The sequence below is a fragment of the Mobula birostris genome, chromosome 3 (genome assembly GCF_030028105.1).
Source record: "Mobula birostris isolate sMobBir1 chromosome 3, sMobBir1.hap1, whole genome shotgun sequence".
NCBI lineage: Eukaryota > Metazoa > Chordata > Chondrichthyes > Myliobatiformes > Myliobatidae > Mobula > Mobula birostris.
The window spans coordinates 189423081-189446406 of NC_092372.1; the positions used below are offsets into that span (position 1 = coordinate 189423081).

General features: G+C 40.1%; 1 protein-coding gene across 1 annotated transcript in view; it reads left to right on the forward strand.

Moving 5' to 3' along the window:
• gad2 (glutamate decarboxylase 2) overlaps positions 1–22829 on the forward strand; it is a 101217-nt gene extending 78388 nt beyond the window's left edge. Inside the window, exons 9-16 of the mRNA XM_072254430.1 lie at positions 3036–3090; positions 7288–7404; positions 8104–8168; positions 8989–9067; positions 15600–15749; positions 18528–18635; positions 21320–21409; positions 22656–22829. Of these exons, the coding sequence (XP_072110531.1) occupies positions 3036–3090; positions 7288–7404; positions 8104–8168; positions 8989–9067; positions 15600–15749; positions 18528–18635; positions 21320–21409; positions 22656–22829 (838 nt within the window). The remainder of the gene's footprint in view (positions 1–3035; positions 3091–7287; positions 7405–8103; positions 8169–8988; positions 9068–15599; positions 15750–18527; positions 18636–21319; positions 21410–22655) is intronic.
• Positions 22830–23326: the final 497 nt, after the last annotated feature.

Genomic DNA, 23326 nt, shown 5'->3' on the forward strand with positions numbered 1-23326 from the left:
ACAAATGTTGGCAGAATTTCAGATGGTGATGAGGAGGCACACAGGAATGAGATAGATCAGCTGGTTAAGTGGTGCCACAGCAACAACATTGCACTCAGTGTCAGTAAGACCGAAGAATTTATTGTGGACTTCAGGAAAGGGAAGTTGAGGGAACACACACCAGTCCTCAAGGGATTGTCAATATAAAGGGTGAGCAGTTTCAATTACCCGTGTGTCGACATCTCTGAAGATCTATTCTGGGACTAACATACTGATACAAACACAAAGAAGGCACGGCTGTGGTTATATTTTATTAGGAGTTTGAGGAGACTTGGAATGTCACCAAGGACACTCTCAATTTTCTACAGATATACTGTAGAGAGCATTCTAACTAGTTGTATCTCCACCTGGTATAGATGGGCTACTGCACAGGATCAGAAAAAGCTTAGAAAGTTGTAAGCTAGCCAGCTCCATCATGGGCACTAGCCCACCCAGCATCAAGAACACCTTCAAAAGATGATGCATCAAAAACGCAGCATCTGTCATTAAGTACCCACCACCACCCAGGACATGCCCTCTACTCTTTGCTACCATCAAAGAGGAGGTACAGGAGTCTAAAGACAGACACTCAATGTTTCACAAACAGCTTCTGCCTCTCTGCCATCAGATTTCTGAATGGACAATGAATTCATGAACCCTACCTCAATATTTTCTCTTTTTTGTCTAATATATTTCTTATTGTAATTTATAGTAATTTTATTATTAGATATTACAATGTACTACTTCTGCAAAACAACAAAACTCACGCGATATGCCAGTAATATTAACCCTGATTCTGATAGCTGAGGGCATGAGAGGTGTCCTGGATGTGGGGGTGAAGGGTGCAGGCAAGAGGAGTAAGGTTAAAGTACAGGTATGAAGGATAAATTTTTGTGGGGTAAGACCAGCAGGAACAATTAATGTACCAGAGAAGTATTATAGGTATATCTTAAGTAAGAAATAAAGCAGGGTAGAGCAGGTTTGGGACACTATCATGTTGAAGACTGTGGTGTGGAGATTTGCTGAAGCAATGACATCAGTAGTAGTGTGGGAAATAGTGGCCTGGTGTGTGTTAGTGGAGTCATGAGCAGGGAAGGTATAAGTCTGAATGTCGCAGTCTTGCCTCTGCAAGGTCCAGATTCCAGTATCTGTAATCACTTGTGTCTCTATCCCAGTAATTAATGTCATGCATTTCCTTTGCACTGTCTCCAATTCTATTATGTCCTTTTTTTAAGTAACGTGAGGAAAACTCACTAGCAACCTGTGCAATTAGAAAAACTTCCCTGTTCAGAACTCCAGTGCCTCTGCACAAAGGACAAGATATACGTTTGTATAATTTGTCTTAACTACTTGCTGCAGCTGTCTATAAATCTATAGCAATTCACAAGATCAGATTGCAACTCTTCAGAGAGAAAGATCATTTCAAATCCCACAACAGGTCATATACTAGGGTACAATATTTTTAAATTCTTCATACAAAAAGCCAGTTTGCTCCAGATATTGGAGGTGTGCATTTGAGAAATGTCATAATCGCAGTGTATTTTAGATGGAGGTAGTGACTGTGAATTGACTCTACCTTATACTTAAAATGTTATGGTCCTATTGTTTTTCAAGAACTAGGATATACTGTGCAATGAGCACAATGGCACACTCCAGGAGAGATGATTGATTTTTTTGTCAAATTGACTGGCAAATTTTCAAAAGGGAAATGTTACTGGGAAAGACAGGCACTTATTGAAGTCATGGAAGATATGAGAAACAAATATGAGGACAACCAGCTAGATAGGCAGAGAAAGCCTGTATCAGCAAGAAGAATGTCACTGAAATCCAAAGTGGAAAAGATAAACAAGGCTGATAAGAATGAAGAAATTTTGTTCATAAAGAACATGCAATTTTTCCTTGAATCAAGGCAAAATTGTATTATAGTATTAGTTCAGCTGCTTGTAAAATAAAATAGCTTAACAGATTTATCAGGTTCTATCTCATTAAAGTGCTTCAGACTACATTTGTTAAGAATGGAGGAATTTATAAATAGTTTTACATAAAATAAATGAAATCCATTTAAGATCTTATAAAAATGTTATGCCTCGTACTGTATAATTCCCTGTCAGTGTTTTAGACACACTTATGCCAAAAATAATGAAGGCCTTCAGGGTTGGACTAGTATCTCCATGCAACAAATCTGAAACAATGGATGTCTGCTGCAGGACCCATCCCAAATGTACGCCTAGTGTCCAAAGCCTCCCTCAGATGCATCAATCTAGTGTGGGGCCTTTGGCCTGGTGTTTACGGATGTTGGTGATCCCAGAATCCCGTCACACGTACATTGTCCCATCTCTGTGCAATGGCTGCAAATGTGGATGGAAACATTGTCAATGGAATAATTAACAATTTCCTAGTCACTCACAGTTGTGGTAAATTATTTTTCACCATGCGATCTCTGTTGGCAAAACAGATGAGTTCCCCAATAGATAAATAATCCCCAGTACTAGAAAACAGTGTACTGTGGTTGTTCAGAAATGAGGGGAATCAGTTACCTGCCTACTAGATATAATATACTACAATATAATATATATTATATTTGTAGACTATATATAATATATAGTACAATCTATATTATCCATCAGAAACAGAAATCAGGCACTAGCTCTGAAGCGTGACCTTGATTCTGTCAGCATGAACTCTCTAACCTTTCATCCCTGTGAATGTTTTGAATCGCTGCTAATTTGTGTTCAGTATTTTCAGGTATAATTAACTGACACTCTGAATAATTTCCTTCACCTCATTCACCCTTTCCAAAGTGAAGTAGTAATTTTTTTGTCTGCGTAATACAGTCAAGTATATGGTATAACACCCACAGCAAGTCCATTAATTTTGCAATGGGTTAAAAAGCCACTTTCTCTACTGCACACTGTTAGCACTTGGCTTGTTTTCACATTAGATGCAAAAATGCTAAACACCATTTACAGAGTTGCAGCAACATTTCAAGTTGTGACTGTGCTTTTCTAAATTTTCAGAGGGAAAATAATACCATCAGACCTTGAGAGAAGAATACTTGAAGCTAAGCAAAAGGTCAGTTCATGTTTTGAATTAAATAAAATCCCAATTAAAACTATTGCGTGTTTCTTATGCACATTTATAAATTAGGCATGAGCTTCCTGTGGATGTTAAAACAGTACAGAGCACTCAGCTGTCAGCTGTCAGCTGTCAGTATATTTACAGGGACATAACATATAGTCAAGGATTAAGGAGTGAATATTGAGATTGGGATCAAGATTCAACAGCCCAGATAGCTTTAATGAGTAGATATTAGCATTCACTTTCTGGGACTGGTTTATACTGCTGTGTTGATCTGTCCAATAGGCAGCACCTTGGGATCAAGGATGAATTGCTTCCCCTACAATGGAAGTACATACCTGTAACTTCTTCAAGCATGGGGTAGTTGTTGCACACTTGCTGCCACATACATATGGCAGGGTGTGGCCCTATTCCAATGACAGAAGGTATAAAGACATAGAAGACCAGTTTCTGTAGTTTAATTTAAGCATTGACTCATCATCTATCCACACACATTCAGAAGAGTACAAATATGCCTCAAGCCCTCTCTCTCTCAACCGTCAATTCCTTCAGTAATCCCTTGCTGCTCCCCACCTACAGAAATTTGTTTCACTCTCTTTTCCATCTCCCATTCCCTGTCCCACCTCACCCCTCACTCTCCATTGATTGCTCCCTTGCCACTGGTCCCAGCAGATTCACCACCCAAATCTTAAACAGGTCTACAAACTTCCCCTACCCTTTGGAAAACTCCAGCCTTCCACCCAGTGAGACTGACAGACCATGGCTATCCAGTTCACTGTGAACAGGTAATAGGACGGGCAGTGGTTCTGTTGACTGATGGGAGACATACTTTTCCTCAGGAAAAGCATCAACACCCACCTCTGACAGTCACAACCATCTTTATAAATCTTCACTTGAATGTCTTGGGTATGCATTGGAAAGTTGCCGTTCTTACGTTTTCCTGCATGGCATTTTCAGACATTTTGGGAATTCAGAGCAGCTTCCAGTTTTTGGAAAAGGGAAACCAGAGTGAATAAATGAATATACGTAAATCCTGACATTTATCTCGAGAATAGTAAAAGCCCTGGGGCAGATTATTAATAGAAGCTTTTGATAAAAATTTCATAAAGGGAAAGGATCAAAATAAAGGCCCCTTCTAAGTCTTATACGTTATTTACATTACCATTAACTTCAAACTATATGTTGTATTATTGTTAGCTCAAAACTATACAATTTAAATTACCAACACCTCTGAAGCAAATCAGTTACTTTATTTCCAAACACTAAACATGCATTTCCCTGAGAGAAATTTTGCATGATTTCCCCAATCCAGAAGTAAGCAAATAAAAATGTTTTTTTTTCATTTGGGATCAGAAGTGTGAGGATTAACCAGAAATACCATTATGGGTTGTGGGGGGAGGATGGGTGGGAACTAAGGCCCACAATCAAATGTCAGTAGCTCTGAATATAGAACATAATTGAGAATTGAGTGTTATGAAGGTCAGACACACAATCAGTTGAGTGGCAGAAGATTTCATAAACACTATCAGGTGTTGTGGGTGATGGAAAAATTCAGGCATTTGGTCGGGTTCTAACAGACAATTGCATTTTGGGTTTATTGGACACATGTTCTGATGTCAGTGGGAGTTTAGTACCTCCAGGAACATTGACATGAGGGCAAGGAATGTGGGGCATACATTGAGAAAGATTGCTTGAGAATCTGCCTGCAAGGTAATGGCTGTGTTCGCCTCCAAGGCAATGAACTAGGTAACAATAGGTCCTCCTAATTTATGACAAGGCAGATCTTAGTCTTGGAATGTGCTTCAGTGTGATGACATTGAATTATGTTTTAATAAATCTTATCAGAAGGTGCTTTAAATGCTTTTTGATGTATTCCACATGTGAATGGAAGAAATGAATCACAGAGAGTACCCAATCTATTTCTGTGCATGGAGGATATAAATCAGAGTGTACAAAATCTATTTCTGTCCATAGTATACTGGATGGGAGAATTTCTAGGCCATTGTTTGACCAAAGGAGCAATTGATTATTTCAGACTGTCTATTCTAAATGCAAACAAATATGTAGTCACCACATTACTGAAGTGTCAATTTATATATAAACTCTTTTTGCTGGGAATTAGTTCAATTGATACTGGTTTATGTTTGGCATAACAAACAGAAAGCCAAATGACCTGCTTCTGTGCTTACAATCCTTGGTCTCATCTCAGCAGTTGATAGAATCCAACAGATCTGAGCCACGATTTAGATTAAACAGAGAATGAGATATAATAGATCATAGAATGATACAGCACAGTACAGGCCTTTTAATCTACTCTAAGATCAATCTAACCTTTCCCTCCTATATAGTCCTCCATTTATCTATCATCCATGTGCCTAGCTAAGAGTTTCTTAATGCTTCTTTATTTATCTGCCTCTATCACCATCCCTGGCAGGACATTCCAAGTGTTGACGACTCTTTGTATAAAAAACTTACTTCTGACATTCCCCCGTCCCACTATACTTTCCCCCAATTACCTTAAAATTATATCCCCTTGTATTTGTTATTTCTGCTCTGGGAAAAAGTCTCTGGCTATCAACTTGATCTATGCCTCTTAATATCTTGTATACCTCAAAGTAAAGCAAACGAGGAATAACATAAAGAAACATAGAGTTTTACATCTATAACAAATGTAATATTAAAATTTGTCCTCTGTCGGCCAGCAACTTTAATTCCAAGATGACCATTACTCCTGGAGGGAGGCCGGCAAAAAGAAATCCCAAGTTGGAGTAGGAAAGCCTGACTGCTCCTTGTTCTTTTCACAAGCAGTGCTGAAAGCTTCAATCTAATCCATTAGTTTGAGAATCATTTAGTTCTCATGTATGTAGACCTGTGTTACTTCTGTCAGTCTGTCCTTCTACACCTATTGATCCAGGGTTAATCTCTTGGTTTGATGGTAATGGTAGAGTGAAAGATAATACTAACATAAGGATACAGGTTGTGGTGGAACCTGCTGCTGCTGGTCTACAATGCCAATGAGTGCCCAGCTTTGAACTCTCCTATCTATTATGAGCATATCCCAATTGGCACAGATTGTAGTGTGACACAATGTGATGGAGGGTGTCCACAGTATGAAGCTGGGATCTTGTCTTAACAAGGATTTTGCACCAATTATATAAATGGTGAGGAGATGGGCTCAATAGGCTTATCCCTTTTGTTGGTTCACTCACTGTCCATTGCAGACCCAATCTTCAGGTATCAGCCTGTGCTGATGTTGCAAAGCTACTTTTGGCGATGGCATTTTAGTCACCTAGCTAGAATACATTCTTAGTCGTAGTCATAGTCATAGTCATACTTTATTGATCCCGAGGGAAATTGTTTTTTGTTACAGTTGCACCATAAATAATAAATAGTACTAGAACCATAATAGTTAAATAGTAATATGTAAATTATGCCAGTAAATTATGAAATAAATCCAAGACCAGCATATTGGCTCAGGGTGTCTGACCCTCCAAGGGAGGAGTTGTAAAGTTTGATGGCCACAGGCAGGAATGACTTCCTATGACGCTCTGTGTTGCTCAACATAGAAAAACACAGGTTCATCAACTGAGTGAGTGATGCTGGAGAAGACAACTCCCTGCCTATGTATGACCCAATGTCATTAGACATTGTCGGGTGGGTTCCATATCAAGGTCCTATTAAATGTGAAATTGTGATGGAGGATTCTGGCACATCAGCTGCTGATAATTTTCTTTGAGGATGTCACTGTCAGATTGTCCATTTTGGGCACCAAACCAAAGATGTTTGTGAGCAAGACTTTACCGTTTCCACATTAAATGCTGAAGACATTGATAAGAGCTCTATCCAGTTTTATTCTTTTCCAGTTTCAACATAGTGGTTACAGTATAAGTTGCTAGCTAGGTCATCATTTGGTGGCGGGAATGAGGGGGAAGCAAGAGTGGAAATTACACAGGCCTGGAGCCACATATGTACAGACATCATTACTATGACAGGTTTTTTTTAAAATCCAATTTAACTGAATTTAAACATTGTAATTTCACAAATGACATGATGGGATTTGAGCTAGTTTGATCATTTAAATATTGCACCAGCATAACATATGCTTATTTCCTGAATATGTTTGCACCAGCATAACATATTCATACTTCCTTCTCATGTAAGTTTCTAATCAGGTTTTTCTATTCTGTCCAGGGCTTTGTTCCATTCTTTGTGAATGCTACTGCTGGCACCACAGTGTATGGTGCCTTCGACCCTCTAGCAGCCATTGCCGACATATGTCAGAAGTACAAGATCTGGATGCATGTGGATGTAAGTGTGTCTGATCACATTTGCCATTTTCCTCTCAAATCCTAATCCTGTCCACTTATTCCAGTAGGAAGATAGCTCTTCACAAAGCTTTCATCAACTTTCATATTTTAAACTGCAGCCTTACCATCTTCACATTGTAGATGCCCAGGTTGTGTCACACCCAGCCTCCACCTATCTCAATAAAATTCTGATTAAAATTCAAAATATAGTATCTCATTTGAAGATATTCTTAACTTATTTAATTCAATGGCAAAAGTTAACAAAATGATGAAATAAAGCAGAAAGAGTTGGAAGTACCAAGGTCAGACAGAATCAGTGGAGAAAGAAGCAGAGTTAACATTCAATCAACAGTCAAAAATGTTAACCATGTTTCTTCTACCATAGATGCCATGTAATCTGCTGAGAATTTATAGTGTTTTATTTTCAGATTTTCAGCATCTGCATGATTTGACCTTTTTGGTTAGTTAGCTAAGTAGTGATCTCACTGCCCATTATCTATGTCAACCCTTTGGCACATTAACAAACAACTGGCTGAAGGAACTCAGCAGGTTGAGCAGAATCTGTGGGAGGAAGCAAATTGTCAATGTTTCTGATCACAGCTCTGCATCAGGACTCCACTGGCAGATTATTTTGTCTGCATTAAACTGTTGTGAAATGTTGGCATTACCTTGCTTAATTCTCCGTTTTACTTTAATTCAGGCAGCCTGGGGTGGTGGTTTGCTGATGTCTAGAAAACATCGCTGGAAGTTAAGTGGAACTGAGAGGTAATGAATGCTCTTGCCACTTTCTCAGACCTGGTGACACAACTTGTCACACAGTCTGCTGCTGATTTATGCTCAGTCTCTCATTTTGGTGGCAGTTTAAAGGAATCCCTGGCAAAGCTGTTGAATATTTTAAAAAAAGTTGAATCAGGTCTGCAGAAATTAAAGGCCTTTTTAGACTTTATTTTGGATATCCCAGATGTGCCAGATAGAAAAAGGCTTTGGTGCAACTTCCCTATTGTAATTGCTGGAGGTGCAACAACATGCTGTTCTCAAAATGTCAATGGGAGGCAGATGTCTGCTTTCAAGACCTCCAGGCAAAATGTCCATTGGTGGCCATAGAAAGACTCACACAGGGGTAGGAAAAAAGAACACAGATGTTTTCTCAAGCCACAGTCAGATCATTAGCTCCTCCCTGGGCCCTTCTTGAAGATTGAACACTACAGTTCCCTGGTGGGTATCAACCACAGCAAGGTGGGAAAGAAGTGTTTAAGTTCTCCTCCACTGCTTTTTAACTCATAATTTCCAGTAGATTACAAGAGTTAAAATCCACTTGTGTCTTCACAATGGATTTTCAGCCAAATTTTAAAATATAATTATGTATTATTGTGCACTTCTGTCATAAGTTCCATGGTGGCCTAATACAGTATTGGTAAGCCTTGAGTGTTCAGAGCTTCAAAGGGGAGACACCACGTCTGCTCCTCCTGCTTTCATTTCTAACTGCTAATTATGTACTTTTCAAATTCAGAATGGTAGCTCTAAGGTGATTGAATAGTATTTCTTATCCCCTTTTCATAAATACAGTTGATACCTTTATTTCTAGGGCGAACTCTGTTACTTGGAATCCACACAAGATGATGGGAGTTCCCTTGCAGTGTTCGGCTCTACTAGTCAGAGAAGAGGTAGGGACCATTTTTTTTTCATGCAAGTTCATTGGTAGTGAATTAATAGTGCCACTATCTCTTTAAATCCCATTTACAGATACTGACTATGATGTCTCCTGATGTAATTTTTGCTTTGTGTTGTCATTAAGTGTCTTTTCCAGAGTGGCAGTAGAAGCACTAGTATTGACCAGCAAATACCCAAGTGAGCTGTTAATCTTAAAATTAACCTGGGTTCTCTGTCCTTGTTCTGCAGTCAGTGACACAGAAAGAAATATAGCCAATGATCACTTTATTGGGTACACCTACTCTTTAATGCAAATATCTAATCAGCAAATGTTCTGTTGATTTTGTCATGTAAAACATCAGGATATTATTGGATTGTGATAGATGAGAGTTAGAATTGTCTTTAATACACAGATTTGTTTCTTATAAATCTTAAACTGTAAAAATCAAGGTATTCTGTAGAAGGCTGGGTTCTTAGTTCACTCGGTTCAATTACTCCCAAAAGTTTCAATCTGTTCAAATTTTAAAATTCATTGTCTTTTTTATGATATGCAACTCAATTTTCTTCATATGATTATCTGGTATTTTTTCTTGCTTTCCATTTGTTATCACACACTTCTTTACCTCCTGATTTCTTAAGCATTCATTCTCTTTCACCATAATCCAACCTTCTTCCTTTCTTGCCATTTTACATTCCATTTTGCTGCTGCTGTTCATCTGTGTCCCAACTCCCGATCCATCCAGTTGTCCTCAGTCATGATTCCGATCACTGTTAAACTTTGCTCCTTTTGCACTGTTTCACACACATGCACTGGGTTGGATTTTCAGAATTACCATACTCCTCTTTTGCATAGATTCTCCACGAGGATAAAGGTCCCATATGGCTAGCACATTAACAAGCTTAGTAGATTCCTGTTGGGGATTGGATGTGTTATTTTTAGATACTCTGACTTTAAAGATTACCCTAAGAATTTTAATTCGTACTTCAATGGAGAAGACTTATGTGCCACAGATTTGTGAAGATAAGACATTGGAACAGGAGTAGACCATATGCATGATGTTTAACAGGCATTTGGACACTTACTTGAATAGGAAAGGAATAGAGGGACGCAGACCAAATGTGAGTAAATCAGAGAAGCATCGATTGGGATCCTTGTCAGCACAGACATGTTGGGGAAGGGCCCATTCCCAAGCTGTACACTTTCACTCAGAAACAGAATCAGGTTTAAGATCAGTGGCATATATCATGAAATCTTTTGTTTTGCTGCAGTAGTACATTGCAATACATGGTAATAAAAACTATAAATTACAGTAAGTGTACATAAAAAATAAACAATGCAAAAAAAAGGGAAAAATACTGAGTAAGAGTTCATGGGTTCACTGTCCATTCAGAAATCTGATGGCGGAGGGGAAAAAGGTGTCTCTGAAACACTGAGTGTGTGCTTTCAGGCTCCTATACCTCCTCCTTGATAGTGGCACTGAGAAGAGGGCATATCCTGGGTGATGGGGGTCATTAATGATTAATGCTGCCTTTTTGACGTGTCACCTTCTGAATGTATCCTGAATGCTGGGGAGATTGGTGCCCACAATGGAGCTGGCTGAGTTTACAACCTTCTGCAGCTTTTTCCAGTTCTGTGCAGTGGCCCCTCCATACCAGACGGTGAAGCAACCAGTTAGAATGCTCTTCACAGTACATATATAGAAATCTCTGAGTGTTTTGTTGACATATCAATTTTCCTCAAACTCCTTATGAAATATAACTGCTGTTGTGTCCTCTTTGTAATTGCATCAATTGTATAGATCCTCAGAGATGTTGAAATCCAGGAATGTGAAACTTCCCACCCTTTCCACCGTTGACCCCTCGATGAGGACTGGTGTGTGATCCCTCGACTTCCCCTTTCTGAGATCCACAATCAGTTCCTTGGTCTTACTGATGTTGAGTGCAAGGTTATTGCTGCGACACCACTCATCCAATTGGTCTATCTCACTTCCGCATGCCTCCTTGCCACCATCTGATTCTGCCAACAATAGTGTCCTCAGCAACTTTATAGATGGTGTTTGAGTTGTGCCTAGTCACACAGTCATGGGTGCAGAGAGAGTCGAGCAGTGGGCTAAGCACACATCTTTGAGATGCACCAGTGTTGACTGTCAGCAAAGAGGAGGTGTTATTTCTGATCCATACAGATTGTAGTCTCCCAGTGAGGAAGTCAAGGATCCAGCGGCAGAGGAAGGTACAGAGGCTGAGGTTTTGGAAGTTTTTGATTAGAACTGAGTGTTTGATTTTGTTAAACACTGAGATGTAGTCAATAAACAGCAGTCTGACATAACTGTTACTGTTGTCCAGATGATCTAAGGCCAAGTGGAGAGCCAATGAGACTGCATCTGCTGTAGACCTATTTGGGTGATAGGCAAATTGCAGTGGGTCCAGGTTGTTGCTTGGGCAGGAGTTGATTCTAGCCATGACCAATCTCTCTTCATCACCGTAGATGTGAGTTCCACTGGGTGATAGTTGTTGGTACTCATCATGCTGGGCATTGAGCACTGGTATGATTGTCGCCTTGCTCCCTTGAAGCAGGTGGTAACTCCAAATGCAACATTGAGAGATTGAAGATGTGCTTGAACACTCCCACCAGTTGTTTTGTATAGGTTTTTTTAATGCCCTACCAGGTACTCCATCGGGTCCTGACGCCTTGCAAGTGTTTACCCTCTTGAAAGATGTTCTGACATTGGCCACTGAGATAAAGATCACAATATCACCAGATGGTGCAGGAATTCACAGAGGTGCAGTGTTACTGCCCCTATCAAAGTTTACGTTAAATGGGTTCATCTCATCTGGGAGTGGAGCATCAACGCCATTCATAATGTTAGGTCTTGCTTTGTATGAAATAATGACCTGCAAACCCTGTGAGAGCTGACATACATCTGATTCCATCTCTTACCTCAATTATAATTGTCTTTTCACTCTTAAGATAGCCTTCAGTAGCTCATACCCTGTGCTTCTTGTATAGTACTGGATCACCAGTCTTGAACCCCACAGACCTAGCCCACAGCAGACTACAAACCTCTTAGTTTTCCTTTTGATTTGGGTATATCTGATATGTTCTTGAAGGCACACACTCATCCACACAGGTTTTGGTGAAGTCCATGACAACTGCGGCATATTCATTCAGACTCGGTGATGAATCCCAGAATATTGTCCAGTCCACCAACTCAAAGCAGTCCTGTAAGCGATTCACTGCCTCTCTTGACCCAACCTTCTTGGTCTTCACCACTGGTGCTGATTGAGAGATTGCTTTCAAACTTCAAATGAAAGAAATTGCTGCCAGACTCAACAAGTTGAGCAGGGAAGGAACAGTTAATAATTTACATTGAGACCCTGCATCAGGACTGAGAGTGGAGAGTGAAAATAACTGGTACAAAGGGAAGTGGGGTGCGCTGATTCAGGGGCCAGTAAGATGTAGATGAGTGGAAGTGAGGTGAAGAATGATGGACAAATAGAGCCAGGTGGAAGAAGAAGGGCAGAGTTAGGAGAAAAAGGCAGGAGGCAGATAGTTGGAAGCAGACAAGAATAAAAAAATGTGAGGATGAAGAAGGAGAGGAGAGGATGAAGGTGGAGACAGAAGCCAGAGGGTGATAGATGGGGACACAAAGACTGGAAGTTCTGAAGTCTGATAAGTAATGAAGGTGATAATGGGAACCATTAAGGGAGAAGTGAAGAGTGGATGAAGCCAGATAGAGGAGGAAATACGGTGAGTGGTTCGAACCATGAGGAGAAAAGGGTAAAAATGAGTAATAGGGAACTGATGGGAGATTATAGAAAGGGGAAAAAACTGGAAGGATCAAATGTGAAATGGAAGGAGAGAGAGAAGGGACCACAGGAGATATCACATATCTACCTCTGTGTCCCAACTCCAGCTCTCCACCTCCCCATTGTGATATATGTAAATGACTTCAGTGTAAATGTGGTGAGCTAGTTAGCAATTTTGTGGTTGACACAAAAATTGCAGAGTCTTGGATAATGAGTAAAGTAGTTGAAAGCTACAACAGGACATAGATGAGTAGGAAATATGGCCCAAAAATGGTAGATGGAGTAAGTGTAAGGTGTTGCATTTTTGGAGATCAAATGTGACAGGAAGTATTTAGCAAGGCCTTTGGCAAGCTCTCACATGGGAGTTTGGTCAAGAAGTGCCACAGGGATCGGTGCTGGGTCCACTGTTGTTTGTCATCTATATCAATGACCTGGATGATAAGGTAGTAAAGTGGATCAGCAAATTTGCAGATGACACCAAAATTAGTGGCTTAATGGACAGCAAGGAAAACTGCGGGAGCCGGACCAGCTGGGAAAATGAGCAAAAAATCTCAGGTGTAATTTAATGTAGATAAGTGTGAGGTGTTGCACTTTGGTAGGACCAACCAGGGTAGGTCTTACATGGTGTGTGGTAGGACACTGACAAGTGCGGTAGAACAGGGATATGGGAATACAGGTCCATAATTCTTTGAAAATGCCATCACAGGTAGATCATGTGACAGGTATGGTCATAAGGAAAGCTTTTGGTACATTAGCTTTTGGCCTTCATAAATCAAATTACTGAATGTAGGAGTTAGGACGTTATGTTGAAGATGTATAAGATGTTAGTGAGGCCAAATTTGGAGTATTGTGGGCAGCTGTGGTCACCTACTCACAGGAAAGAGTGCATGAAAATTTATTTAGATGTTGCCAGGACTTGAGGATGTGAATTATAAGGAAAAGTTGAATAGGTTAGGGCATTATTCTCTAGAGTGTAGGAGAATGAAGGTATTGTATACAATTTTCTTCACCTATCTACAGGAAAGATGTAAATAAAATTGACAGGGTACAGAGAAAATTTACAAAGATGTTTACAAAGACTGAGGACCTGAGTTATAAGGAAAGATTAAATAAGTTAGAACTTCATTCCCTAGAACATAGAAGATTGAGGGGAGATTTGATAGAGGTATACAAACATATGAAGGCTATAGATAGGGTAAATGCGAGCAGGATTTTTCTAATGAGGTTAGGTGAGACTACAAATAGATGTCATGGTTTAAGGCTGAAAGATGAAATGTTTAAGGGGAACATGAAGGGTAACTTCTTCACTCGGACTGCTGTGAGAGTGTGCAATGGGCTGCCAGTATAAGTGGTGGATGCAATTTTGATTTCAACATTTAAGACCAGTTTGGATAGGTACATGGATGGTAGGGGCATGGCGGGCTATGATCTGGGTGCAAGTTGATGGGAGTAGGCAGCTCAAATGGTTTGGCATGAACTAGATGGGCCGAAGCCATGTTTCTGTGCTATACTTTTATACAGCTGTATACAGTAAATGGCAGGGCCCTTTAGGAGCATTGATGTACAGAGAGTCTTGGGCTGCAGGTCCATGCTCCTTGAAAGTGGCAACACAAGGATATAGGGTGATTTAAAAAAGGCATATGGCATACTTGCATTTATTGTTTGGGACTTTGAATATAAAATTTACAGGTTAAGTCAATGGTGTATAAAACTTAGATGAAGTCACTTTTGAGAGTTTTGTCTGCCTTTCTGATCATCGGATCACAGGAAGGTTGTAAAGGTTTTGGAGATGGTGCAGAAGAGTTTCACAAGGGTGTTACCTGCATTAGAGGGCATCTGCTTTGAGGAGAGCCACGAACATTCTACTCGCTCAAGCAGCATCTGCAGAGGGAAAGGAATTGTTGACATTTTGCTTCAAAACTCTGCATCAGGTCTCAGAGCGATAATCAGTATAAAAAGTAGTGATAGCGTGACAGGAGACCGAGGTGATTAGGGGACTGTGGAAGGGTGAAATATAATAGGCAGGTCAAGCTGATAGGGGAAGGGGGACTTGGGAGATAGTGGATGATAGCTGAAGCCAGACAAAATAAAGAGGCAGATGGAGCAAGATGGAGTGAAGGGATGGTAAAAGTGGAGACAGCTAATTCCATCTTCACCTTCCCCTCCCCCAACTCACACCAACTGCTTCTCCTTTTCTTTTTTTTATTTCTTCTTGATACTATCTCAGTCTTGAAAAAATTCAATGTCTGAGTTTTGTTTAAGTTCAGTTTTCAGCGTGCATGCATTGTAGCAAAGCCACTATGGAGTTGAACATTGTGCAATCAATGAACTTCCATATTTCTGACCTTAAAGTGCAATCAACAGCCTCTGAGTTAATGAATTGCAAAAACAATTACAGCCATTACTGAATAGTAGAAACACCTTGTCATTTAAAATCCTTGCAACACACATCAAAGTTAGTGGTGAACGCAGCAGGCCAGGCAGCATCTCTAGGAAGAGGTACAGTGGATGTTTCGTCGACTGTACCTCTTCCTAGAGATGCTGCCTGGCCTGCTGCGTTCACCAGCAACTTTGATATGTGTTGCTTGAATTTCCAGCATCTACAGAATTCCTCGTGTTTGCGCATTTAAAATCCTTTATTGTTTAGACCCGTATTCATGAATAGCTTTTGGATTTTGTTTTATTTTCCAAGCTTTCATCTGTTATACCTATCTTCACACTTGATTGAACTTTTTGCAGGGACTGTTGCAGAGCTGTAATCAGATGAACGCCTGCTACCTCTTCCAACCTGACAAACACTATGATCTGTCCTACGACACTGGAGATAAGGCATTGCAGTGTGGGCGACACGTGGATATTTTTAAATTGTGGCTGATGTGGAGAGCTAAGGTAAGCATTTCAACTGGTGATCTGCATTTGTTATTGGTCTCTTTACAAGCAACTTAGAGAGTTTTCATGAGAAAACATTAGAGACATTTTAAAGAGCATGTCTTATGAGGAAAGCTTGAGTGACCTCGGGCTTTTCTCTTTGGAGCTAAGGAGGATGAGAAGTGACTTAATAGAGGTGGACAAGATGATAAGAGGCATAGATCGACTGGATAACCAGAGACTTTTTCCCAGGATGGAAATGGCTAATACCAAGGGTTATAATTTTAAGGTGATTGGAGAAAAGTATAGGCAGGATATCAGAGGTAATTTTTTTTTATATAGTAAGTGTGGTGGGTGTGTAGAATGCCCTGCCAGGGGTAGTGGTAGAGCAGATATGTTAAGCTCTCTAGATAGGCACATGGCTGATAAAAAATTATTGAGGACTGTGTAGGAAGGAAGGGTTAAATTGATCATAGGCTAGCTTAACTGGTCAGCACAACATCAGGGGCCGAAGGGCCTGTACTGTACTGTAATGTTCCCTGTTCTGAGCATAGAACACATCATGGTGACGTAGCAGTTAGCATGACGCTATTACAGATCGGGGTGTTTCGCAGTTTGGAGCTCAGTTCCAGCATCATCTGTAAAGTGTTTGTACATTCTCCCTGTGACCTCCGGGTGCTCCGGTTTCCTCCCTCAGTCCCAGTTAGTGGGTTAAATGGACATTGTAAATTATCCTGTGATTAGGCTAGTGTTATATAGCTGGGTTGCTGGGCAGAGAAACTCATTGGGTCAGAAGGGCCTGTTCTTTAATTAGGGAAAAACCAAAGAAGTGACCAGTTCTGCCAATCATCCACCTGTGGTTTTTGATTCAGTTTTTTTAATGCTATCACTAAGGTCTGGCCTGCTGAGCATGTCACGCATTGTGGGTTTTCTCAACATGCAACACTGACAAAGAAGCATCATCTGATTCTAAAAACCACATTACGTTGTTTAAACTCACCTCTTCGTCCCTCTCTAGATGTGTCACAGCGTGATACAGTGCTAACAGTCACTACAGTTATCAATTTACAAAGAGAGTAACTCTCTTGAAGGATGTGTGAAAGAAACCACAGCAACTTCTACCAATCCAAGCAGGAATTTTTCACCAGAAATACAGGAAGTGGAGGACAGTCAGGCACAAGTAATATGCTTTAATTCCATCTCGGTCACTCAAAGTCACCAATTTTGGTCACCCACAGTGGACTTACCCATCAGTTCCACTCTTTTGAGTATCTGCTTTATCATTATATCCAGCTGTCTTGCACAATGATCATTTTCAGTGAGCAAACCTGTACTCTTACACTTTACCTTACACGCCAAATGTCTGTAAAAGCAGACTGTGTCAAATGACAGGGCATTTGTTGGCAATAATATGGGATATCATTCCATTCTTCTGATGTCTCATGTTAGGACTTTATTCCCTGGAGCGTAGAAGAATGAGGGGAGATTTGATAGAGGTATATAAAATTATGATGGTTATAGATAGAGTGAATGCAAGCAGGCTTTTTCCACTGAGGCAAGGGGAGAAAAAAAACAGAGGACATGTGTTAAGGATGAGGGGGGAAAAGTTTAAAGGGAACATTAGGGGAGGGCTTCTTCACACAGGGAGTGATGGGAGTGTGGAATGAGCTGCCAGATGAGGTGGTAAATGTGGGTTCTTTTTTAACATTTAACAATAGATTGGACAGATACATGGATGGGAGGTGTATGGAGGGATATGGTCCATGTGCAGGTCAGTGGGACTAGGCAGAAAATGGTTCGGCACAGCCAAGAAGGGCCAAAAGGCCTGTTTCTGTGCTGTAGTTTTTCTATGGTTTCTATAGTAACAAGAAGGGTAACTTACTGAGAGAGCAGGTAATTCAGGCTAAATTTGCCGATATATTCTTACCAAACGCTGAAGACAAAAGATAAATCATGAGAAGAAAATAAAGTACTCAGTTGCTTTTTGAGATTAATACTAATACAATTCAGAATGAAGTTCTGTTTTTCGTTCAGAGTTTGCAACTACATTTTATGTACTGGCCATGAGTATAAAGGGCATTGGAGTCCTGATTCGTCACTGATAAACAGATTAACTATGTTAATTTGTATAAATGTAACAGCTGTCTAAATTACCCCTGCCTACACTATGTCAAAGGCCTAATGGCTGCGCTTGAACACTTAATTTCAACTAGCTTCTAGCACCTTCAGATCAAGGCATGCATAATAGGTGAGAGGTTTATGATTCATCAAGGTGCTTTAATAGATTTGGACAGAACGAATGTGATGTTGTGACAAAATCAATGTGATTTTCTGGGCTGAAGTACTTCTGTTGAATTGGTTTCAGCTCTGGTGAGTGTCCATTGTTTATTCTGGGATTACTATGGTAAAGGGCTGAATAAGAATTAGTTAGAATAGGTGAGATGTCTGTAAAACTTCTGGACCTGCCTTCTGTGTTACTTTCTCAGGGTGAGATTAGCAGATAACTTCCAAAAAAGTTTTGAAGATATGTTCACATCATAGCTAACTGATGGAAAAGTTTATTTCAAGTTTTGTTGTAGCAGCACATACAAAATGATGGAGGAACTCAACAGGTCAGGCAGTAACTATAGAGGGAAGTTAAGAGTTGATGTTTAAGGGTCTCAGCCCAAAACATCAATAATTCTTTTCCCTCTATAGGCACTGACTGACCTACTGAGTTCCTTCAGCATTTTTTTGTATGTTGCTTCAGATTTGCAGTGTCTTCAGTCTCCCTTGTATCTTCATTTTTTTGTTTTCCAGGGTACCTTGGGTTTTGAGGCACAGATTGACAAGTGTTTGGACCTATCTGACTACTTGTACAACAAAATAAAAAACAGAGAAGGATACAAAATGGTGCTTGATGGGAAAGTACGTTCGATTTCAATGGCTAAGGTGGAAAAAGAAGAGTATCTGATGTTTCACAAATGTAAAAACAAATTAACTAATGGAGAGTATAAAAGATAAAAGTATTGCAAAGTTTTGTTAGCACATGAAGCCCAAGCGACAGTAAAACAGAGGAGATTTTTTTTCATGTTATGCTCATCTGTGTATTGTTTCCACTGCTGAGTCAGCATCAACCTTGGGAACACCATTTACCATTTCACCTGCTTCTCATTCTTCAAAGTTAATCTTACTGGGCTACACCTAAACTAAAAAATCTGCCTTCCAACAACCTCTAACTCCACAGAGCTGTTTCATAGTCTTCTGATTCCAACCCTCGCAGTGGTCTCATTGGCCACAGACGCCGCTGCACAAACAACGCAGGCAGCTGGGACGCAACATCTATGGTCGACCTTGACTAAAAGGGAGTTACCAGTGATCTTACTGATTGGCCTTTGAGAGGCAGGCGGATGAGATAACTGCATTGGCCATTTTGATTTGACACAATGTCAACCAATCCAAAAGTGAGTGGTTAGAGATAACTATTTTTCATCCATGATGATATGTATGAGAAATACTTACAGTAGCTCTAAGCACTCTTACTTGGATTATATATCAACCCATACCGTTCCTCCTGTAATAAAAACAATTGCAATTCTAATATGAGGCTTTAATGTTTAAACCTGTAAACCTTCCGCTAAACAAAATACAGATTTAACAAGTCAGGAAATGGTTATCCGTATGCAAGGGTAGAACTTGAGGCTCCAGTGTGGCATCACTCCTGTGTTCCTGAAGATTTTCTACTTTATATAACATTTGTGGAGACAAAAAAATCACCTACATTCTATCATTTTCAGTCTCTCATGTTACTAACTGATGGTCTTTGACAGTTCACTATTACCAAAGAAAATTTAATTGCATTTAAATGTGTCTGATCTTCAATCATATATAAAAGAAGTTTAAATGGAATTAAGCACACTTATAAAAATTATAAAAGGAATAGATTGAATCATATATTTTAATAAATATCTGGGGAATAAGGATGCTGTTCTTGGACTACAGTTCTGCATTCAACACCATAGTTCCATCCAGGCTCAACAAGAAGCTCAGAAACCTTGGCTTTGACCCTGCCTTGTGCAGCTGGATCCTAGACTTCCTGTCAGATTGCCAGCAGGTGGTAAGAGTGGGCTCCCTCACCTCCACCCCTCTGACTCTCAATACAGGAGCCCCTCAGGGCTGCGTACTGAGTCCCCTCCTTTACTCTCTGTATACCCATGACTGTATCGCCACTCACAGCTCCAATCTGCTAATTAAATTTGCCAACGACATTACATTGATTGGCCTTATCTCAAACAATAGCGAGGTGGCCTACAGGGAAGAAGTCATCTCTCTGACACAGTGGTGTCAAGAAAACAGCCTTTCCCTCAGTGTCGCAAAAACAAAGGAACTGGTTGTGGGTTACAGGAGGAATGGAGATGGGCTAACCCCAATTGACATCAATCGATCTGAGGTTGAGAGGGTAAACAGCTTCAAGTTCCTCGGCATCCACATCACCGAGGACCTCATGTGGTTTGTACACACCAGCTGTGTGGTGAAAAAGGCACAACAGCGCCTCTTTCACCTCAGACGGTTGAGGAAGTTTGTTATGGACTCCCAAATCCTAAGGACTTTCTACAGAGGCACAATTGAGAGAATCCTGACTGGCTGCATCACTGCCTGGTATGGGAACTGTACCTCCTTTAATCGCAGGACTCTGCCCAGAGTAGTGCAGACAGCCCAGCGCATCTGTAGTTTTGAACTTCCCATGATTCAGGACATTTACAAGGACAGGTATGTAAAAAGAGCCCTTAGGATCTTTGGGGACCCAGGTCACCCCAAGCAAAATCTATTCCAGCTGCTACTATCTGGGAAGCGGTACCAGAACATAAAAGGTAGGACCAACAGTCTCCGGGACAGCTTCTTCCACCAGGCCATCAGACTGATGAACTCACACTGAGTTGAGTGTGCTCTATATTACATTGACTGTTATGAATTATTATAAATTACTATGATTGCACATTGCACATTTAGACGGAGACTTAACGTACAGGTTTTTACTCATGTATGTGAAATATGTAAGAAATAAAGTCAATTCAATTCAATATATTAAGCCATTGCAAAATAATTAATGACATAAATATAAAGTGAAATAAAGTAAAAAGAAGTATTTAAACTAAACTTTTATTTGAATTGAAGGTTGGCTACCCATCTAAATTAATGTATAACTCACTCGTGTGACCTGTCGTGAAAAGGACCCTACTAATAGAGGATTGCCACTGATGAGCTCATTGGGAAGGGCAGGACAGTGGAGCCTGTGTGATAATCAACACAGCTCTGATTTCTATGTTGTAGTGTGGGAAGCAGAAGTCAAAGACCCTTTGAACATCACAAGTTGAAAGTACTATAATACCTATGGAACTATCACCAACATTGTAGCAGAATCCAGTCCATTATCTGTAAGAGACTCAGATAAACATCGTGCAATCGTTTGATCAGCACATTGGAAACTGAATATAACCTATTAAAGGCAAATTATTTAATTATTATGTAATGTGGAGAGAATGTATCCTGCAACGCTGAAATCATTTATAATTGGGGTAAATGACCTTTCTTGTTCTCTTTCTGTTGTTCAGCCACAGCACACCAATGTCTGCTTCTGGTACTTGCCTCATAGTATTCGACATTTACCAGATAATGAAGAGAGAAGGAGCTTGCTGATGAAAGTAAGCCAACGTTTGTGTATCTTGTATTAAGACAAACAAAATGTCAGGTTTCTAGTCCATTTTGGGTGATGCCTCTTTCCATTAAGTTAAATATGATCCTATAAAGAACTGATTTTACACATATACTTACATTTATTTGCATTATGACAGATGAGCCTTATGTACCTCATTAGAAACGAGGTATACCAGTGTTTTACAACAATTTCTAGTGGACAGATCCAGCTACATTTGCATACAATTTTGGAACACCAGGAAATAGTGTTGCATTCCATTAAACCATATTCTCTATTTAATTCTATTAAACCACATACTCTGCTCTAATATATTTGTTCACTTTGTGCCATGTAGTATGATGTGGGCGATCATGGTCTTTCCATGACCATGATTGTATCTTGGCAAATTTTTCTACAGAAGAGATTTGGAATTGCCTTTTTCTGGGCAGTGTCTTTACAAGACAGGAAACCCCAGCCATTATCAATACTCTTCAGATACTGTCTAGCATCAGTGGGCACATTATCAGGATTTGCGATACGCACCAGCTGCTCATATGACCATCCACCTCCTGCTCCCATGACTTTACGTCAGTCACATAGTAATGGATAAAGCATGATCTATATGTAAGCAGCTGAAATCTTCAGAGTCGCTACCTATGGTGAAAAGGGCTAGTCAGGGTAAATGCTAAGAGTGTAGTTCCTCCAGCTGAAAAACATAAAACTAGGGAGTATAGTCTTCCAATTGGGGGGGGGGGGAACAGGTCGCCCATTAAGACTGAAAGGAGGATGCATTTCACCTCGTGTGGGTTCTGACACTGAGGAATACTGTACCTTTAGAGTTGAGGAACTTATCATTAAGTATATTCAAGACCGAGGTAGATAGGTTTTATGGGGGGGGGGGGAGGATGGAGGATGGTTGCAGTTTAAGAAACCAGGCAGAAAAATGAAGTTGAATCCAAGATCTGAAAGGTGGAGCAGGCTCAATTAAGTGCTGTAGGAACTCACCAGGTCAGGCAACATCTACGGAAAGGAATAAAGGGTCTTGGCCCGAAATGTTGGCTCTTTATAGGCGCTGCTGGCCTGCTGAGTTCCTCCAGCATTTTGTGTGTGTTACTCTGGATTTCCTGCATCTGCTGAACCTCTTGTATCAATAAGCCAAATGATTTGCTCCTCCTCCTCCTGTTTATTATTTGCTTAAATGTGTTCGGACTCCTCAGAAGGAAGAAACTCTTACTTCTTGTTTGCTGTTTTAGGTGGCTCCACAGATTAAAACTAGAATGATGACATTTGGGACCACAATGGTAAGTTACCAGCCCCAAGGTGACAAAGTTAATTTCTTCCGTATGGTCATCTCAAACCCAGCAGCCACACAAGAAGACATTGATTTCCTCATTGAGGAAATAGAACGACTTGGGCAAGACCTGTAACTGCAAGTCATCGGGCCCATTTCAATGGAGATGTTGCTATTGTGTGAATGTACTTCATTGTTTACCTCCTCCAAACTAGTCTTCTTTGATATTAGCCCTTGCTGCAGGTACTGGAGCTGAAGACTCCAATCTGGAATTATGGACGTTACAAGTTATTTAATGCAATTAGACATTCACTAATATTGTTGAAAGTTTTGACTCATCAACAATATGTCATTCTTCAGAAAAATTGTACTAAAGCATTAAGTACTGTAACAATCTTCTCACAGTAAATAGAGCACCTTGAAATCTATTTAGATATTTTGTTACGATGCTTTAAAAGCATTTTTGCAGCCACACATTAAACACCAATAGCCTCCACCATTGTGGTTGTCACTAATGAAGGTCTCTATTTACAAAGCTTTGAGTATTGTAAAAGTCCAGGTGTCTGCAAATTTCATCGATGTACAAAAGAATAAATAATTAAGGCTTATTCTCTTTAGCTGATGTGAAAAACA